Here is a 16,280-nt window from a genome sequence, read left to right on the forward strand (position 1 = left end):
TGTTTTCCTTTTCAAAGGGTTACATAACTTTTCCAGCCTTTCTGTGTCCCGATACAACGTTTTGATTGGAAGTGTTGTTGGTATTCAAGTGTAAATGGACAGAAACTCCCTGGGCACTGGTGCAGTGGACCGTGAATCTGCCTTCACAAGGAGAATAGTGTTCAGTTTTGCCAGACATCAGTGAGGCTTTGATGGAATTAAGCTGAGGTTTTAGGTTGACGTGGTTAAACCATGTTCTGCTGAGGAGTGGTTCTAATATTTTGGCCAGATTTTAACACAGGCAGCGGTTACGGAGGAGCTGTACCGCTAGATCACATTAGACTGTGAATCTAATGAAGTGGGTGGTGAATGCCTTTCCAACATAATACAATTTCTCAGTTTGATGTGTTTGTTTCTTATTAATTAAATAAAGGCTTTAAATTGCTTGTACTCACTTTTTATGTCCTATTCATAAAAAAGTTTTTGGATTTAGGGTTGAATCATCGCAGCTACCCACCTCTGTCTCCTCTAACTTTTGAGTTTTGTCACTAATTCTCGAAGCACAAATACAACTGTGGACCACCGCGGCGTCACTCTGCAGCTCTGAAAGTAAGTCTTTCATGAATTTAAGCTATAAACATCATAACCTATCCACACAAGCTGTGAGAAATCCCCTACCGCATCCACCTCTCCACATTTCTGCAGTGACGCAAATGCAAACAGCAGAAATAAGCAGATGCTAGTTCTCATATTTATAGGACAATTGGGTAAACAGAGAGCTGTGAGTAATTGACTTTCACACAGCGCAAAGTAACATGATTTTTTTTATATACATATATCTAAATAGTTAATCTGAGTGTTTACATCGCAGAGGTATTAGCGTGGGGGACTGCAGGGCAGGTTCCAATATTGAGGGAGTGTGTGAAACTCAGAGGGGGATTAGTCTTAAGAGTTATGAGATAAACGCATTTTGACATCAAACATCAAGGCAAGAAACTCTGAATTCCAAAAGAAGAAGCTCTCCGACTTTGGAAACTCTGAATGCTGCCTTTTAACATGTTTGGGTAGCTAATTATACAGCGTCAACGCTGGCGACACCACGTCAGCAAACTAACAGAAGGCAACAGCAGGTGTTGGAGCAGATGACTGAAGAAACTAAAAAGAAATACAGAAAATGTCCCCCTTCTATAAGGGACCTTGATCATTTAGAATCATATTCTCCTTAATAAAAAAGAAAAAAAAAAGCTGCTTATTAAATTGTGATTGTGTGTGTCCATGTGGCACTTACGATCTAGTCCGTTGACGTAGCGGATCGACACTTCGCAATGCCCCCAAACTGCGCTGACAATTGGATACAGTTTCTTGCCTTTCAGTCCCCTGAAAGCGACTCCCAGGTACTGCTCGTCCACCATGAAGCTTAGCGTCCCCTCGTCCATGTCAAGTATCACTGTCAGACAGTCCGGAAGCACAAACGACTCATCGGGCTCCAGGAAACTGGGATATGTAGAGACCGACGTGGGATGAAGCCGGTTCTTTCCGTTGTGGTAAATTTTGTTCCGCCCCAAGTCCCAGCCCCAAGATTCCTTGTCCAAGCCCACCAGAGCTGTGTAGCCCACTGAGTGCAAAGGGGCTTCAGCGGTGCCCACCCCCACCACAGCGTGGGTGCCTCGCTGTCTGGCCGGCCAGTGAATCCTCCACACGTGGAGGCCCCTGGTGTAGCCCACCCTGCCGCGGATGCAGTCCGTGCTCTGCGCTATGGGGTGCCGGTGAAATGTCAGCTTGTCGTCCTCCTTGACGAAGACGTTGAGCGATCGGTCGTCGGGGTTCCAGGCGTGGCGGAGTTGAGTCTCCACGTTGGCCGGGGGCATGTCCAGCAGTAAATCCAACCTCGGGGGCCGACAGAAATCGGGGCCCCGTAGCTCGCGGCGCACCGGCCGGTATGAGGGTTCCCCTTGTACATCCACCGATTTGATGCTTCCCGAGATCTTCTGGCCCATGGCTGGTTGGGTCCAAAGGAGGGAGGAACAGAGGGGAGGGAAATGGATGGACCGAGGGCGGTAATGAGGGGCCGTTTGGTCCCGACGTTACCTCATAGGCGCAACGGCAACACGGTGCGTGTGGGAGGAAAGATGATGTTGGACACACACGATGTCTTCAGCCAGGGGGAACCACACTCCTGTAACACAGAGGAAAGGCAGAGCATGTGTCACAAATGTAGAAGAGCAAATGGCAGCATTTACAACTGTTGGTAACAAAACACAAGTCAAACTGTGAGGAAACAATTGTCATCATTTCTAATCTAATATGGTGACTCAATCCTGCCCGCCATATGAAAATGGTATTTACAAATAGCATGTGTCAATCGTACCTTCTGATTTTAAACTGCAGCAAGCAAACAAGACATTGCTTGTCATCTGAACTCAGTCGTTTCACTTCATGTGGTAGTCCTTACTGAGAGATTTAAAGCCGATTAACAATTTCAATACAAAACACAGAAGTTTTCTGAACACTTTGACAGAGTTGATTTAACCATAACTAAAGAAAATCTAACCACAAGCTCACACAAAACGACTCTGCTTCACTTTCAGCTTCGAAGCTTTGAAATTAATCTGTCACTTTAATTCCAAGTAAAAATATCCAACAAATTTTACATTTTATCCTCTTAAAAAGAAAATCCCCTGATGCTCCCAGAAGCCTGATTGAACAACTTTGATTTTTACTCACATTTTTGGTATCATTTCTTTTTTGCAGATGACTTAGGACAAGAAAAACCAGGGACTGAAGAATATTTGATCCATTTTCAAACAAGTAATATATTTTTCAACAAAACATAAGGTAAATAGGCAGCAATAAACAAACGGTAAAAAAAATGTTTGGCTGAGAATTACAACAATAAGCCAAGAGTTATTGTCTACTTTACTTCAGTGTTTTCCACTCAATGCACTGACAGTAATTGACAGTAAGACTATGTAATAGAAGAAATTTCAGCAGTCTAGACAGCCAACCCATTGAGATTATGACAACTGCCAAGAAAAACTAAAAGTGTGATGAGAACAGATCTCGAACATGATTCTGAACATAGTTACTTCCAGCTGTAAGCTTTTTTAGAAACTGAAAATCTTAAAGAGGTTGAGAGATTTACTGAAACCTTCTGCTGACTCCTGTAAAATGATGCAGTATTCACTCCTTATTAGCCAATCATTCCTTCTCTGGAAAAACCAACATGATGCAATTCATATTTTCTCAGTCGATAGGAAAAAGGAAAATGCAAAGTGTCAAGTTTTTTCACCGTGAGCAGATTGAGCAGCCCTGAGTTATGTAGAAAACGCAGGTGCAGATATTCCCCCTCTGACCGAGCCCTTGAGAGCCTCCTGCGCTGACGTTACCCCGTGTCCTCTCGTGCTCTCTCCCATGTCCCTGCTAGGCTTTTCAAAGCTCCCCTATAGTTTCTCGGGAATGAGCTCGGCGTGACTCTTCCAAGTAAAGCACACAACGATCTGCGGCGCTGACCCTCCGAGAGGGTGTTGGGTTTAGGGAACAGATGCCGTGTGACTGGAATATATTGCGGCTAATTAAAAGACTGAAGGGATAAGACAGATTATATCCATCCTGTTTATGTCGTGAAATGTAACAAAAAGTGAAGTAACTGCTTCAGCTTGACGATGCTGAGCAGTACGACGGCCCAGGAAAGTCAGCGCAACGCAAAACAGTCAAACACACACATTGCAAAAAGCAACACAACAAATGCAAAGACATCTAAACATGATTGTAAACATTACAAAAGACATAAGTCACAACGCTAATCAAGAACCAAACATGCTGATGAGAAACAAAATCAATGCAAAACTTACAATGTAAAGCCATGCTCTGAATGCAAAAACAAAATCTAAAATAAATACATGCAAGTCACATGAAGTCTTAAATCTCTTCGCCACAACAACTTGAAGGGGGAGTGAATGAGCAGCAGGTTGTTTTGGATTACTGGGCTACTGAGAGTTTTTGCTGATTGATAAAATTCTAAAACATTTGATAAAAACAGATGAGAGGATTCTTCATGACAGAGAGAGCTTTGATCATATATTTATGTAGCTAACCTCCCAAACTTCTAGTGAAACCTTCCCACCAACACATCAAAAACAGTCCCCACTTTCAGAGATGAATACTAACTCTTATTTACGTAAACAGGCTAAAATAATACTTTATCATATTTAAAAATATTCTGTGATGCGGCGGTAAATAGTTTTGGCTTCTAAATTACAATGTAGAGCAACAGAAACAGTCTCACGTTGTAATTTCTGATTTTGTGTTGCCGTTTTAAAATGCCAAATTTAATGTACTTGCCAATTCAAAAAGCATAAAAACAAAACATGGTTGATAAATGGGCCAGAGCGCAGACAAGAATAACACACCAGACTGAGTCATTTCAGCAGACACACTAAGCTGCAAAGTCATTTACCGAACGCAATCTTCTAACTACGAACCATGAAGACAGACAAGCTCTCCATTTCCATTTTAATTACAACACCCAAGATGTGGCGCGAAGCCATTCTGGGACAAATGAGATATCTATTTATCATACGGCGGCATTTATTCACACAAAGAGTTGTGATCACTCCCTATCCGCCAATCAGCTGACATTTATGAAAGTGTATAGGAGTAATGCCGCAGTGCTGAGCGCTCCTGCATGTACACGTTTTGCGAGCAATTTCTCAAGTGTGAACCGTCAGTGGCGGCGATACCAGGCTTAACAATTAGGAGGCAGGGGCAGGGCGGAGACGGGAGAGATTCATGGGGACCGGGAGGACGACCGGGAGAAGTATGATGGGAGAAAATACAAAGCGGGAGCATTGTCACGGTTTCCAATTAATCTTCCAATATGCAGACGGCAGAAGGGGACAGAGAGCGCGCTCCACTCGGAATATGCAGTCAATTTGTATCTGATGCATTTTTAAGATTAATACTCTTAATATCACATGTGATTGCAAGTGCAGCGGATGTTTTGCGCTGGGCTCAATAAAGCTCTGACATAAATTAGTTATACTCAAGACTGTCCATCATTTAAAGGGCTACTAATTTCACTGGTGCAGTTCACTGCCCCGTTAGATCCAAGTCTGAGATTGAACATCGACACGTCCTACTCCAGATGCAAACTCTTCTCTGCTTGTCGGTTTGGCTACGACAGACTGACGGGTTTACACTGGAACTACTTGACATTGTCAGGAGTCACTCATCAAAAATATATGGTAAAGACCGTTTGGGAAAGTCATGTTGTTATTACATGTATCACAGGCTCGAAGGTGTCAATAAGGCAACAAATGTTATGATGGATTTTTTTAAACAGGTCAGTTCATCATTGCCTTGATAGGTGTCGATGTTTTACTTTATCCAAGGTTAAAAATGGATTTTTGTATCTAAACACAGAACTGAGGCACACAGACTGTTATATCTGACTTAATTATTGGGCAGCTTCTGTTGTGCAACACAGTTTCATTCTGGGTCAAGGTATTCTCAAAGAAAACATCCACATTCAAACAATCAGCAGTACACCAACAGGACTATGAGGTGGCTGTACTTCAGCTGCCTGACAGGTGAGTTATCTTTGTGATGATGTTGAGTGTTATGATGACAGATATGATACTCAGCAAATACAAATATTCAAATAGATGTTGGCAATACCTACATGTTTTCTGATCTGTTCCTCTCAATAACAGTACTCATTCAATTATGTTTTGCTAAATAAGTTAATCACACGGTTCTTTTTTAAATTTACAATTTTTCCTCATTCTCCCTTTAAAATTCTGTTGTCGTGACTTTGCAGGGCATGAAGTAAAATGCACGGCAATAATTTATCACGGTTAAGTCAGTCTACTGTATTATTGCACATATTAATATTACAACAAATTATAAATATATTGTTCAGGACTATTAAACACATATTTAGATGGAATTTTCTGCAGTGTTTAAAATGAAAACTACAACATAGCATAGTTCTTTTTCCGTGATACAACATACTGTTGATTTATCGCCCTACTCCTGAGGTCATCAGAATATTTGTGGAAAAAGAAAGACTTTATTCCCTTTGGGGGAGCGGGGCGGCATACGAGGTCAAAGCGATCTTACAACTTCGATTTCCAAAATGTAATTAGTTCTCTGAATGAAACTGGTGCTTTGTGCTGATTTTGAATCATTCCCATCAGGAATTGAACTATTATGTTAGGGCAGAAGAGAATGGATGAAGGGTACAGATGGATAGATGGAAAATATTTGAAGTCAGTGTGGCAGCACAACGGCTGGGGCCTGCGGCGGTAGCAGCCGTACAAAAAAGGTCAAAATGTTCACTCTGCTAAATGCTTTCCTTATTGACGATTCAGGAATGCAGCCAGAAGGTGTTTGAAAGAGCAGGACAGAGGGGCAGGGCAGTGGTCCCCCCCCAAAAAAAATAAAAAATAAAATAAAATGCCTCGGGGAATATTTTATGTCATCTCTGTTCTGAGCTGCTGAAAGCGAAAAGGCAGCTCCAGCTGCCAGATATCAAGCTTCCAATCAGCCTCCCCCTGCCGCGTGATCGACACGACAAGCTGCGGCCTCCTGTACACACACGTACACAAACACACGCAACTGTTACCCACTGAGCCCGTGATCAATGACATCTGCAGGAAAAAAAAACAAACAGCTAGCCGGGGCGCTGTGACACGCCGGCTAATACCTCCAAGATGAGCAAACAGTGACGGAGTCTGACCAGTCTGACCATGTCAGCTGCTCCGACGAGGCACGCCGAAGCACAGTGAGAGGAAACCGAGAGGAAATATTGGGACACTGTGTGCTACTTCACAGAATGAGATTATATTCAAATCACTGAAATATTTAGCTGAACTCCAAATAATGTCAGACTCAAGGTTTCTTTTTTAATTTTAAAAACATCTGAGCTCCTTTTCAAATGAACAAAGGATGAAATGTTCTGCAGTATTAGTCGCCAATCACAAATGTAATTATGAAATTGGCTGGCTATACGGAAACATTTCACCAATCGAAGGGCTTCCTAATATTCAACTTAACGGTGAAAATGTCAGTATAAAGAAATGGCTTTGACATTCAGGCCCTCGGGAAGCATTAGATTGTGGTAGAAATAAACTGTAAAGGCACTCGAACGTCTGCAAACAGAACAAATTCTCTAGTAAAAAAAATACTAAGTGATGGCCAGTTATGCACCAATGAAACCAGAAGCAGATCAGATTTGTTGCCATCCGTTCTGGGACCAAACTCCCTGAAACCATTTCAGGAGCTGCATCCTTTGAAGGCTGCATTTGAAAGACGGCGCACGGCGTGACAAGGACATCCCATATCGAGGGCTCTTTCAAATGCAGCCCACAAATGTGTCCATCGTTTCCAAGACGACAGGGGATCCAGCAGCCACATCCTCTGCAGTTTCTCTTGTCCAGACTTTAAACACTGTGGTAATGAAACGCTTAGTGTGACTTGTGCATATTTTCTAGGAGTATGTCCTTAAAACCATCCAACATTCAGTCATGAACAAATGAGAAGACTCGCCAACCTTCAGAGGACTGGAAAGATGGGAGGAAGCAAAGTAAACAGTCTGAGTGCAAAACTGATCTACTTTTTACTTTTACTATTCGAAGTGCTGTCTTTGTGCGGTTACAATTTAAAGCAATTTTTTACCCATTTTAAAAAATAGCACAACAAAACTCCCATTGTAACTTGTTCAGCGTGCGACCTGATCACTGACTGTATGACGGCTGATTCATGAACTGGATTCACTTTGAAAGTTGGTCCCAGCAGTCCTAAACCCTTCAAAGGGAAATATTATTTCCACAGCTGCGGGAAGCAGAGATTATTTCCTGAAAAACACGGCATATTTGGCAATCCTTAATACTCTTATAGAGCGCTATAAATCACAGTCGTAGCATGAAAACAAAAATAATATCTGCAATAACAAACGGCAGCTGCAAACCGGGAGTCCAGTTATATCAATGATTGATAGTTTAGGCTGAAAACAAGTCTTTGAATTTCCCTAAAGCCAAGCGTGGCCTCTTAAAACTTTTAGGTTTGGTGATTGTGAAAAAGCAGCTCAGAAATAAAACAAAGATTGGAATTTTTGTTTGAAAAATAAAGACGGAAACGTATGTGGGAGTCAAAACAATTGCAGATTAACTTCTGTCACTCAAAACGAGTGATTCTACTGGACAGTGGTTATGTTCTTCCTTCAATCACTCTGAGAAAGTGAGATATTTAAGGCATCAGGAGTGAAGATGCTCCCTCCATGTCCTCAAAGAAAATGCTGCCACCAAGAAGAAAGACGGGTCTTTCATTTACGTCCGGCCTTAGAGATAAGGAGTGACACCGGAGAGCTCTGAGGGAGGATGGAGGAAGAGCTGGCTGTGAGGAAGGTCAGAGCTGCTGAGGAGTGTGAGCCATGAGAGCCAAGGAGAGGTAAAGGAGGGAGATGAAGGAGAGACATGCTGATAGCGCAGGCGAGTGATGGGCGGTGGTGTGAATCCTCATAAAGAGAATGACCGGAAGAGGTGACGCGTCTCAGAGACAGCGCCGATCAATAAATCCACAAAATCACAACCTTACAACCCGAGAAATTAACTTTCAAGTTTTACAGGCTTGAAACTTTTAAACAGAAAGCTCAAAATGATCTTTGTGACAATAAAACTTTTTTTTTTTCTTGAGTTGGTGCAATGTTAGAAATTCCCTGGACTATTTGGCCATTTCCATGTGCAACAATCTTATATCTATATATCTTCAGATGACAACGTGAGAGTATTACACCGAGGAGAAAAGCTGTTAGGTCTCTAATACAGGTATTTTAGTTAGATGTTCTGCATAATGTCTCAATAATTGGAGGAATGTATTTTACATTTGATGCAACATTGTGCAGCAGCACAAGTCTAAGTTCTCTCTTTTCCCACTGTGCAACATCAGGAAATCCTCATTAGAACAACTAAAAGCAACAAACATCTAACAGTACAACTGTGTTTTCTGTTTTCAGAAATGACTTTAAGCAATTATAGTGCTTGTTTTACAGGAAAAACGAGGCAAACAAAGAAATTGAAACAGCGGCATTTAATAAAAAAAGTAGTTTTCGTCCCCTTTCACGGAGTCGGAGCATCTCTGAGAAGTTCTGTTCTGTTGATGAGCGTGAGCTCGGCCGCCATAGCGTGACTTCACGATAACATTCTTCAAAGCTCCGGTCTTGAGACATTATGTGAAAGCTCCAAGAAAAAAGTGTTACAGACCAGCCATTAGCGTGATTTTTATCGTCCATGTGACTCATTGGTTTTAGTAAGCAGGTGTGATTTTTTATTCTTTGTGAAGTTCTGCAATTTTCTGTAATTGGAAAAAAAAAAAAAAAAAAAAACCTTGAAAACTGCTGTGAATTACATAAAAAGTTCAATGAAGTTTTTTTTTTTTTTTTGTCTGCAGGAATCACATTGAAAAGACCCCAAAACATCTTGCGGCGGCTGATCGCAGACTGCTGCACCTGCTTTTCCTGCCCTCACGTTCACAGATTGATGTAAAAGGACAACGTCAACATACCAAAATGTCAGTGCGAGCTCAGACTGAGCTGGTCTGAAGACGTGCAGCTGGATGCACAGCCGAGCGGAGGAGGGCCAGACAACAACTGCTGACATGTCAAACACGTGTGTGTCTGAAGGTGAACAACCAGCATCCAAAGACACACACACACAGACCCAAACAAACAGAGCTCGATGGGAACATAATTAAGTAGCAAACGTTTACTAGCACCACAGCCGATTCCAAACTGAAGCATAAACAGGCCACATGTTCTCTGATATCACAAAATCTACAAATAAGAAAAGATTAACTGAAGTGTTCTTTGCTTTCTGCATCACACATTTATGCTCGAGTATGTCAGCCAATGAGATGACGCCCCACTGTAGACGGTTGTGTTTGATATCAAGTGAAATGCGATCGGTTTTTGGTGACAGAGGTTAAAAAAAAGTTTTTATGAATGAGGTGATTAATCAGTTTTCTCTCATATCTAAAATTGTTGTTTTGAATTATGTATGTGTGTGAAAACAACTTGATCACAGCATGTTTATTGTGCTTGTTCATCTTGCTACAATGATAAATCTTGAAATCCACTGAGCAATCCTCATCCGCACCATATTCTTACAGGCATGTTTATTTATTCGAGTCAAAGTTCTTGCAGCAACACCGGATGTATGACTTGTTGAAGTTCACAAGAACTGAGTAATCATTACTTAACAAAGGAAGCTATTACCTTTTGCAATAAAACAGGGAGTGGAACTGACACAAGCTGAGGATGACAAATAGGTCTTTGAAGAAAGTGGAAGTTCGACTAAAACTACCCGGTTTGACCCATTAACATCCACTCATTCCTGACAACATGGAAGTTACGCAGTTTATTCCCACCCAAGCTCCTCGCAATTCTGCACCGCTTCCCGTATTTTCTCTTTGGCAACACAACAAAGCTAAAAGTTAAAAAAAGAGAAGAAGCAGCTGACAACAGCAGTGTCAGTAAAGACCAAACTAAAAGCAGCTCTGGTGTCAGTCGCTGCCGCCTTTTACCGGCCGCGTCTCTGCTTCTTATTCTGAGCATGCCAGCAGGCTGTTAGGTCACCACAGACTCAGTTTGGAGAAAATGTTTGTTTCCCTGCGATGTTAACTCTGTCTGAGTTCTCCCTGCTTTGAGGGAAAACAAATAACAGGCTTCTAACTGGATGAAGAAGCGATGCACAAGTCAGCAGGCCAGAGTGTCGCGGAGTTTTAGAGAGGAGAGGAAATAAAAATGAAACATGAAGAGACTCTCTGTTTTCCTAACTTGCACAATCCCAGTGAGAAAGCAGAGTCTTTACAAAGTAGCAGTTATTTTATTAAACACCAAAAAAAAAGGAAAAAAAATCTTCTCTTAGGTTGTGCACTTTAGTGAAAATGAGTAACTGAATACAGATACGAGAAGTTTATTTTCCATAATTATTGCAGATAACTTGCCTCCACTGTATCTGTATTTGTACTGTTCTCAGTGATGCAAAATTGCTGCATATATGAAAGTAGATTGAAAACCGTAAAGACGGGGGTTTGTGGAGTGTTTGTGCTGCTCACTCATTGAAATTTCAGTGTTTTCTCTAACAGAATGCACGTTTACACCAGGGCCGTACGGATCACACGCAGAGGCACATTTCTAACATGCAGCAGATACCGAGTGGGCCTGTACGACAGTCTGAAGGAGCTTTAATGTAACGTCGTATTGAGCTCTGCTTGCATGTGTGGGTGGTGGTAAACTGCAGCATTTTCACCGCTTAGCATGAAACTTCCCTCGGATAATAACTTAACTGATGCCGCTTCCAGTCAGGCTTTAGTAAAAGGATGGACTCACTTGAGCCTCAGTTACAGTTATGTCTGTTATTTGGAGGATGATGCTCAAAAATCTGGATGTCGATGCTTCTGATAAGAAGCAGTTCGATGTAACAAGAAGAATCAGCAACAAAAAAAGTGCAAAACGCAAGATAAAATTTTTACAAATGAGTCTCTTGTATAAAGTTGCTGGCAACTGGTGAAAAACAAAGACAAAGAAGAAAACAAGAAAGAAATTTCAATTAAAGAAACGCTAAATATAGTTTTTAGTGCTGAATTTTGTAGTCATTTCAGAGACTGAAGCAAAAGCAACAAGAGATTCTTAAGAATCAAGTAACGTCTTCGGTCTCCATCACTGACCTGTGCTCCCTGAACGCCTCCTGTGCAGATCAGTGAGAAACATGTACAACAGGCCACTGAAGAAATGCTGAACTGTGAGAAATTAATCTAGAACCAGAACACAGACACAGCGGAGGAGCTTTGTTTGGCACAGATACTGTGACAAATGAGGAGAAAACCTCCATTTTTACCACATTCCTCTTTTATTAGCATAACAAACTGTGAATCCCTGCATGTTGTGTTTTCTGCATCACTCTGTTTCTGGGTGGGAATCTGTTCCAGCAACGTCTGAAACCGTTATCGGTACATTCCTACCAACAACTGTGACCGACTGTGTGACGACATTATAGATGTTAACCCAGTTTGAAAATCCATTACATACAAAGACCCCGGTTACACAACAACGCTTCAAGAGAACTTGTATCACTTTTAAATTTTCGTTTCAGTAAAGTTCCGTGTTCACATGGCAAAGGTTTCCTAATACAGGTGACTTTCAATTGTAAAGCTACCCAGTCCCAGGAGAATATGGGCTGGGAGTCGCGACACAGGTAAACATCGTTATTGTCTATTTACTCATGCGTGTACAAAAGAACTATTTACTATGGAAATGGTGCGAATGCATTTCAGAAAAGCTGCATTTTCCCTCAGTTACACAGAGACAGACGGCTTTCAAAAGTTTCACCTGGGCAGCAGTTTTCTAAAAGCTGCGTTCTCATTGGCTCTGAGCATCGCTGCCATGTAAACAGATAAATGAGATGCAACGGAAGTTTCCACTTGAAAACGTTGTGTAAACAGGGTTACAATCTCACGTGTTTACAGTCCTGATGATTTGTCTCATCCATATTTGGCTGAACGTTACTACTATGAAATGAGATAAATAGAATTTTTTTAATCTTTGAAAGGATGTTTTCATTGGTGCTTTTTAAAGAGCACAACAAAAATAATCAAAGAGATGTGCAGCTTAGGTCTGTGGGGAACTCCAAAAAACCCTGAATTATCACAGCCACTGCAGAAAAGCAGCTGACCCACAGCGTCCAAACTGCTCTTGTGTGAAGATTAGCTGCACTGCTAAAAGTGCGGATTCCTGTTTTGGTATTTTACTAAGAAACCACGTGAAAGCTCATCAATAGTGAAGCTGAGTGCTAACTGCCCATCAAGATGCTCCGACTGCACTTAAAATTGGCAGGAGCTCATTGATCAATCAAAACAGGAGGGTGCAATTCCTTTTTTAAATATGTGAAAATAGAGGACGTTACTCGACAAGCGCTCCCCACCATCCAAATACAAAAGGGCAGCCACCACCAGACGGGCAAGCTTCATCAAACTATCAAGAACTTGTTCACCTCGCACTCATTTTGCCACACTCAGCATTTCGTGTCGGTCCCGCGCTCACCCTTCCTACTCTGGACACAACAGGCTCCACAATCTGCTCCTCTGTTGAGGACTTGTGATGCATGAAAGTGGCAGCGCTGCTGCGGCCGCAGCCGGATCATTGTTCGCTTACAGCTTGGAACCAGAAGGGCAGCTGGAGTGGCCCAAACACGATGACGCTGGGATTTTTATCTGCTGGCCCCCCGAATCACACGCAGTCTGTGTTGAGAGAATGTATTACGGCCATCTCACACTGTGTGATGTGCGGGGATGATGTGTAAACACTGGTTTTCGGGTTGTCTCTGACTCAGGAGATAACAGACACACAGCAAGAAGTGGATTAAAAAAGACTGATAAGTTGTAGAGATCCGTTTCCTCATTCAGACACTGATCCCCATCCCTGAGGTTTTTTTTTTTCTGTTTTGTTTCCCAGACACTTGGTGAGTGCCAATATATTACTAGTTCAAATTTGTAGCACAAAGTGATACTCAAAGTGTTCACAGATGTTAGCGTTAAATAACTGTCTTGGGTGTGACTATTTTTTTTTTTTTTTTCGGGGCTGTAATACAATATGTAAACGTTAAACACAAAGCTTGAGAGTGAGAGTTTTGGCCTGATTGTGTGATGATCACACAAACTGAAAAATTTAGTTTTGTTTTGAGGTCCTTTTACATAACAGTGGTGTCTGAAGGTGGGACTTTTTAAAAACTTTTCTTTTTTTTTTACAACTTTCCCATCACACTGCTACTGTGCACGCACACCACTGCGATAGTAAAGGGTTCTTCTGCACGTGTGCAAGTAGATGGACAACAACAACATTTGCCTCCAGACTATCACGGCTTCCATTTAATTCTCTCCTGGGACTTGTTAGTTTTATAGTCGAGAGTCACCTGTACAGGTAATACAACTTGGTCGTCCTTACATATGTCTGCATATCTGCAATTGTTAATCTTTATTGCGGATTGGTTTCAAGGTATCTGTGTACAGTTTCATTGTAAAAATGACCAACAGTGCCAACTCATAGCCTCTTGTCAACTACACTGTTTAAAGCGTTTCGGTGTAAACAGACATTTTCAAAACATGAACAAAAAATGCAAAAACAATGTGTTTCCACCTGAAACGTCTTGTAAATGAGGGAAAATACTCTCAGATGAATGCAACGTGATCTCTCGGACTCCCATGAGGCTCCAAGGAGCCCCTACGTTAGCTTTTAAGAATCACAAACATTTAAGTTCCCTTGTTTGTTTCATTTTGCTGTAAAAAAACAACAACAAAAAAACACTATAATACTTAAAATCTGATCACTGGACTTTCGCAAAAAAAAAAAGTTGCAGTCAAATTTTTTTTTTTTTCCTTTTCTGTGAAAACCACGTTACTTTAATTGGGACATAGATTATTAAAATGAACAGTGCGATAATCTTGTTTTTGGACATTGGTTTCAAGCATATATGAAGAGTGTAGGTTCTCTCTTCTGGCTTCTCGCTTCCGGATTCTGAATGTTCGATCTCGGACAAGGCCGTTCTGATAGGTAAAATGTGAACAGTTTGGGGTTAAAGGCTAAACTCAAAGCAGTAATCTTCAAAACAAACACCAAACAAACCCTCTTTCCTAACCTCCAGGCCACCACCACAGGCACCAGCTACATGACCATCTTATTGTTACGACGCTTAAATCAGAAGTGCAAGATGATCCAAAAGGTTTTCTGAGCTTTCGAGGAAAAAGAAATACTCCCTTCATTGTGTAATGGAACAGAAGAGTCACGTGTATAAGATAGATGTTGTGTCTCACTTTATTTTACAGTTCTCGATGTGAGGAGGGCCCCCAAGTCTTCCTCTCTGAGAAGTCCTGCTGAAAACAGCTTCAAACTGAGGAAAAGACCTTTCAGTTCGAAACACATTCTTGAGCTCTTTGTTGGTACTTTCTGAAACCAGCCATTGATTTCTGCCTAATCAGCTCAAAAGTATGGCAAATATTGTCATGCTTCCATCACATTCATGAGAAGCTGAAAACATCTTGTTCCCATTTCAAAACAAAAGCAAGAGTTTCAGTTTAGAAGAAGAGGAGATGGTTCACAGCAAAAAGGTTCAATCTAAAGCTTTTGCACTCCTTAAAATAGGTATGAAAGAGAATTAATTAATGGAAAACACAAATGAAATTCTTTCAAAAACAGCCGTGCCAGGTTTTGACCTAATCCTCTTTTTTTTTCCCTTGCTGATCTGAAAAAGCCATTCAATCCCTGCTTAAAACCCATGATCCCATCCAAACTGTGAGTTTGGAGCCGTTTACACCCTCGCTAAGAAACACTTTCTTTCTTGCCAGCAGTCAAACACAATAGAGAAAGTCCACAAGCATGTGTCTCTCCCTCCCACCCTTCAGCCACTCACGTGTGAGGGAGACCCTACACCGAGGGTCCCGTGCTGGCTCCCGCTCCGGGAGGATCAGCACAGTCAACAAGCAGCTCTTAAAGTGGACTTCCACTTCACATGCTTGACAAATAAAATGTCTGAAAACAGCAGAGATATGTTTTTTATTTCTTAAACCCTAAAAGAAAACGGTGCCGTTCTAATTTGCATTTCAAACATGCTCCAACTTTGTCACTCGTGCCGAGAATTTCTCCAAGACGCCGTGAGAGGAACCGTGGGTGCGGGAAAAGCTTCGCAGCGACGTCAAACAAACAAGAGGTCGAGACGGACAAGTGTCCTGCGAGGAGGGAAGACGCGTCTTACCATGAAAGCATTTCTGCCAGCAGTCACACGGCGATGTGAACACGCCGAGCGGGAGCGCGGGAATGCTCGCTCCTCGGTCTGTAGTCCAAAAAAAAAAAAAAAAAAAAAAAAACGAGGTCAGCAGCCAGACGAGTGTGGGACAGGACAGAGCCAGACTCGATCGGAGTGTGTGCTTTTTGCGTATGTCAGTAAAGTCTGAGTTTCCTGCTTGTGACGCGAGGATGAGGAGAAGAAGAAGAAGAAGAAGAAAAAAAAAACTGCTTGGCTCCAGTTCACAGCTAAGAGAGGAAAACAGCTGCTGGACAGGGAGGGAGGGAAGGAGGGAGGGGAGGGCTCCGAGTCAAGCACGCTCCCAAGTCTTTCCCATGCAGCGCTGAAACCACCCACTCTCTGCACCGACTGTTCTCCTGTGAGCAGAGGACGGCGCCGGGGAGAAATGTGGGCGCGCACACATGCTTCTCCGAAATTAAACGCTCATTCCCACTTTGCGAGAGGACGGCG

The 16,280-nt window shown here is 42.1% G+C and overlaps 1 protein-coding gene across 2 annotated transcripts in view; it reads right to left on the bottom strand.

Annotated features, from left to right (window-relative positions):
* LOC115400955 (SPRY domain-containing SOCS box protein 4-like) overlaps positions 1–16,280 on the bottom strand; it is a 60,957-nt gene that overhangs the window by 16,527 nt on the left and 28,150 nt on the right. The window contains exons 1-2 of one of the 2 annotated variants that reach the window (XM_030109042.1): positions 15,780–15,869; positions 1,268–2,155 (exon numbers count right to left, since the gene is read on the bottom strand). In XM_030109042.1, the coding sequence (XP_029964902.1) occupies positions 1,268–1,976 (709 nt within the window). In that variant the 5' untranslated portion in view covers positions 1,977–2,155; positions 15,780–15,869. Of the gene's footprint in view, positions 1–1,267; positions 2,156–15,779; positions 15,870–16,280 lie in introns of those variants that run through there. The other variant, XM_030109041.1, reaches the window with a different exon arrangement.

This window comes from Salarias fasciatus, chromosome 14 (assembly GCF_902148845.1).
Source record: "Salarias fasciatus chromosome 14, fSalaFa1.1, whole genome shotgun sequence".
Lineage (NCBI taxonomy): Eukaryota > Metazoa > Chordata > Actinopteri > Blenniiformes > Blenniidae > Salarias > Salarias fasciatus.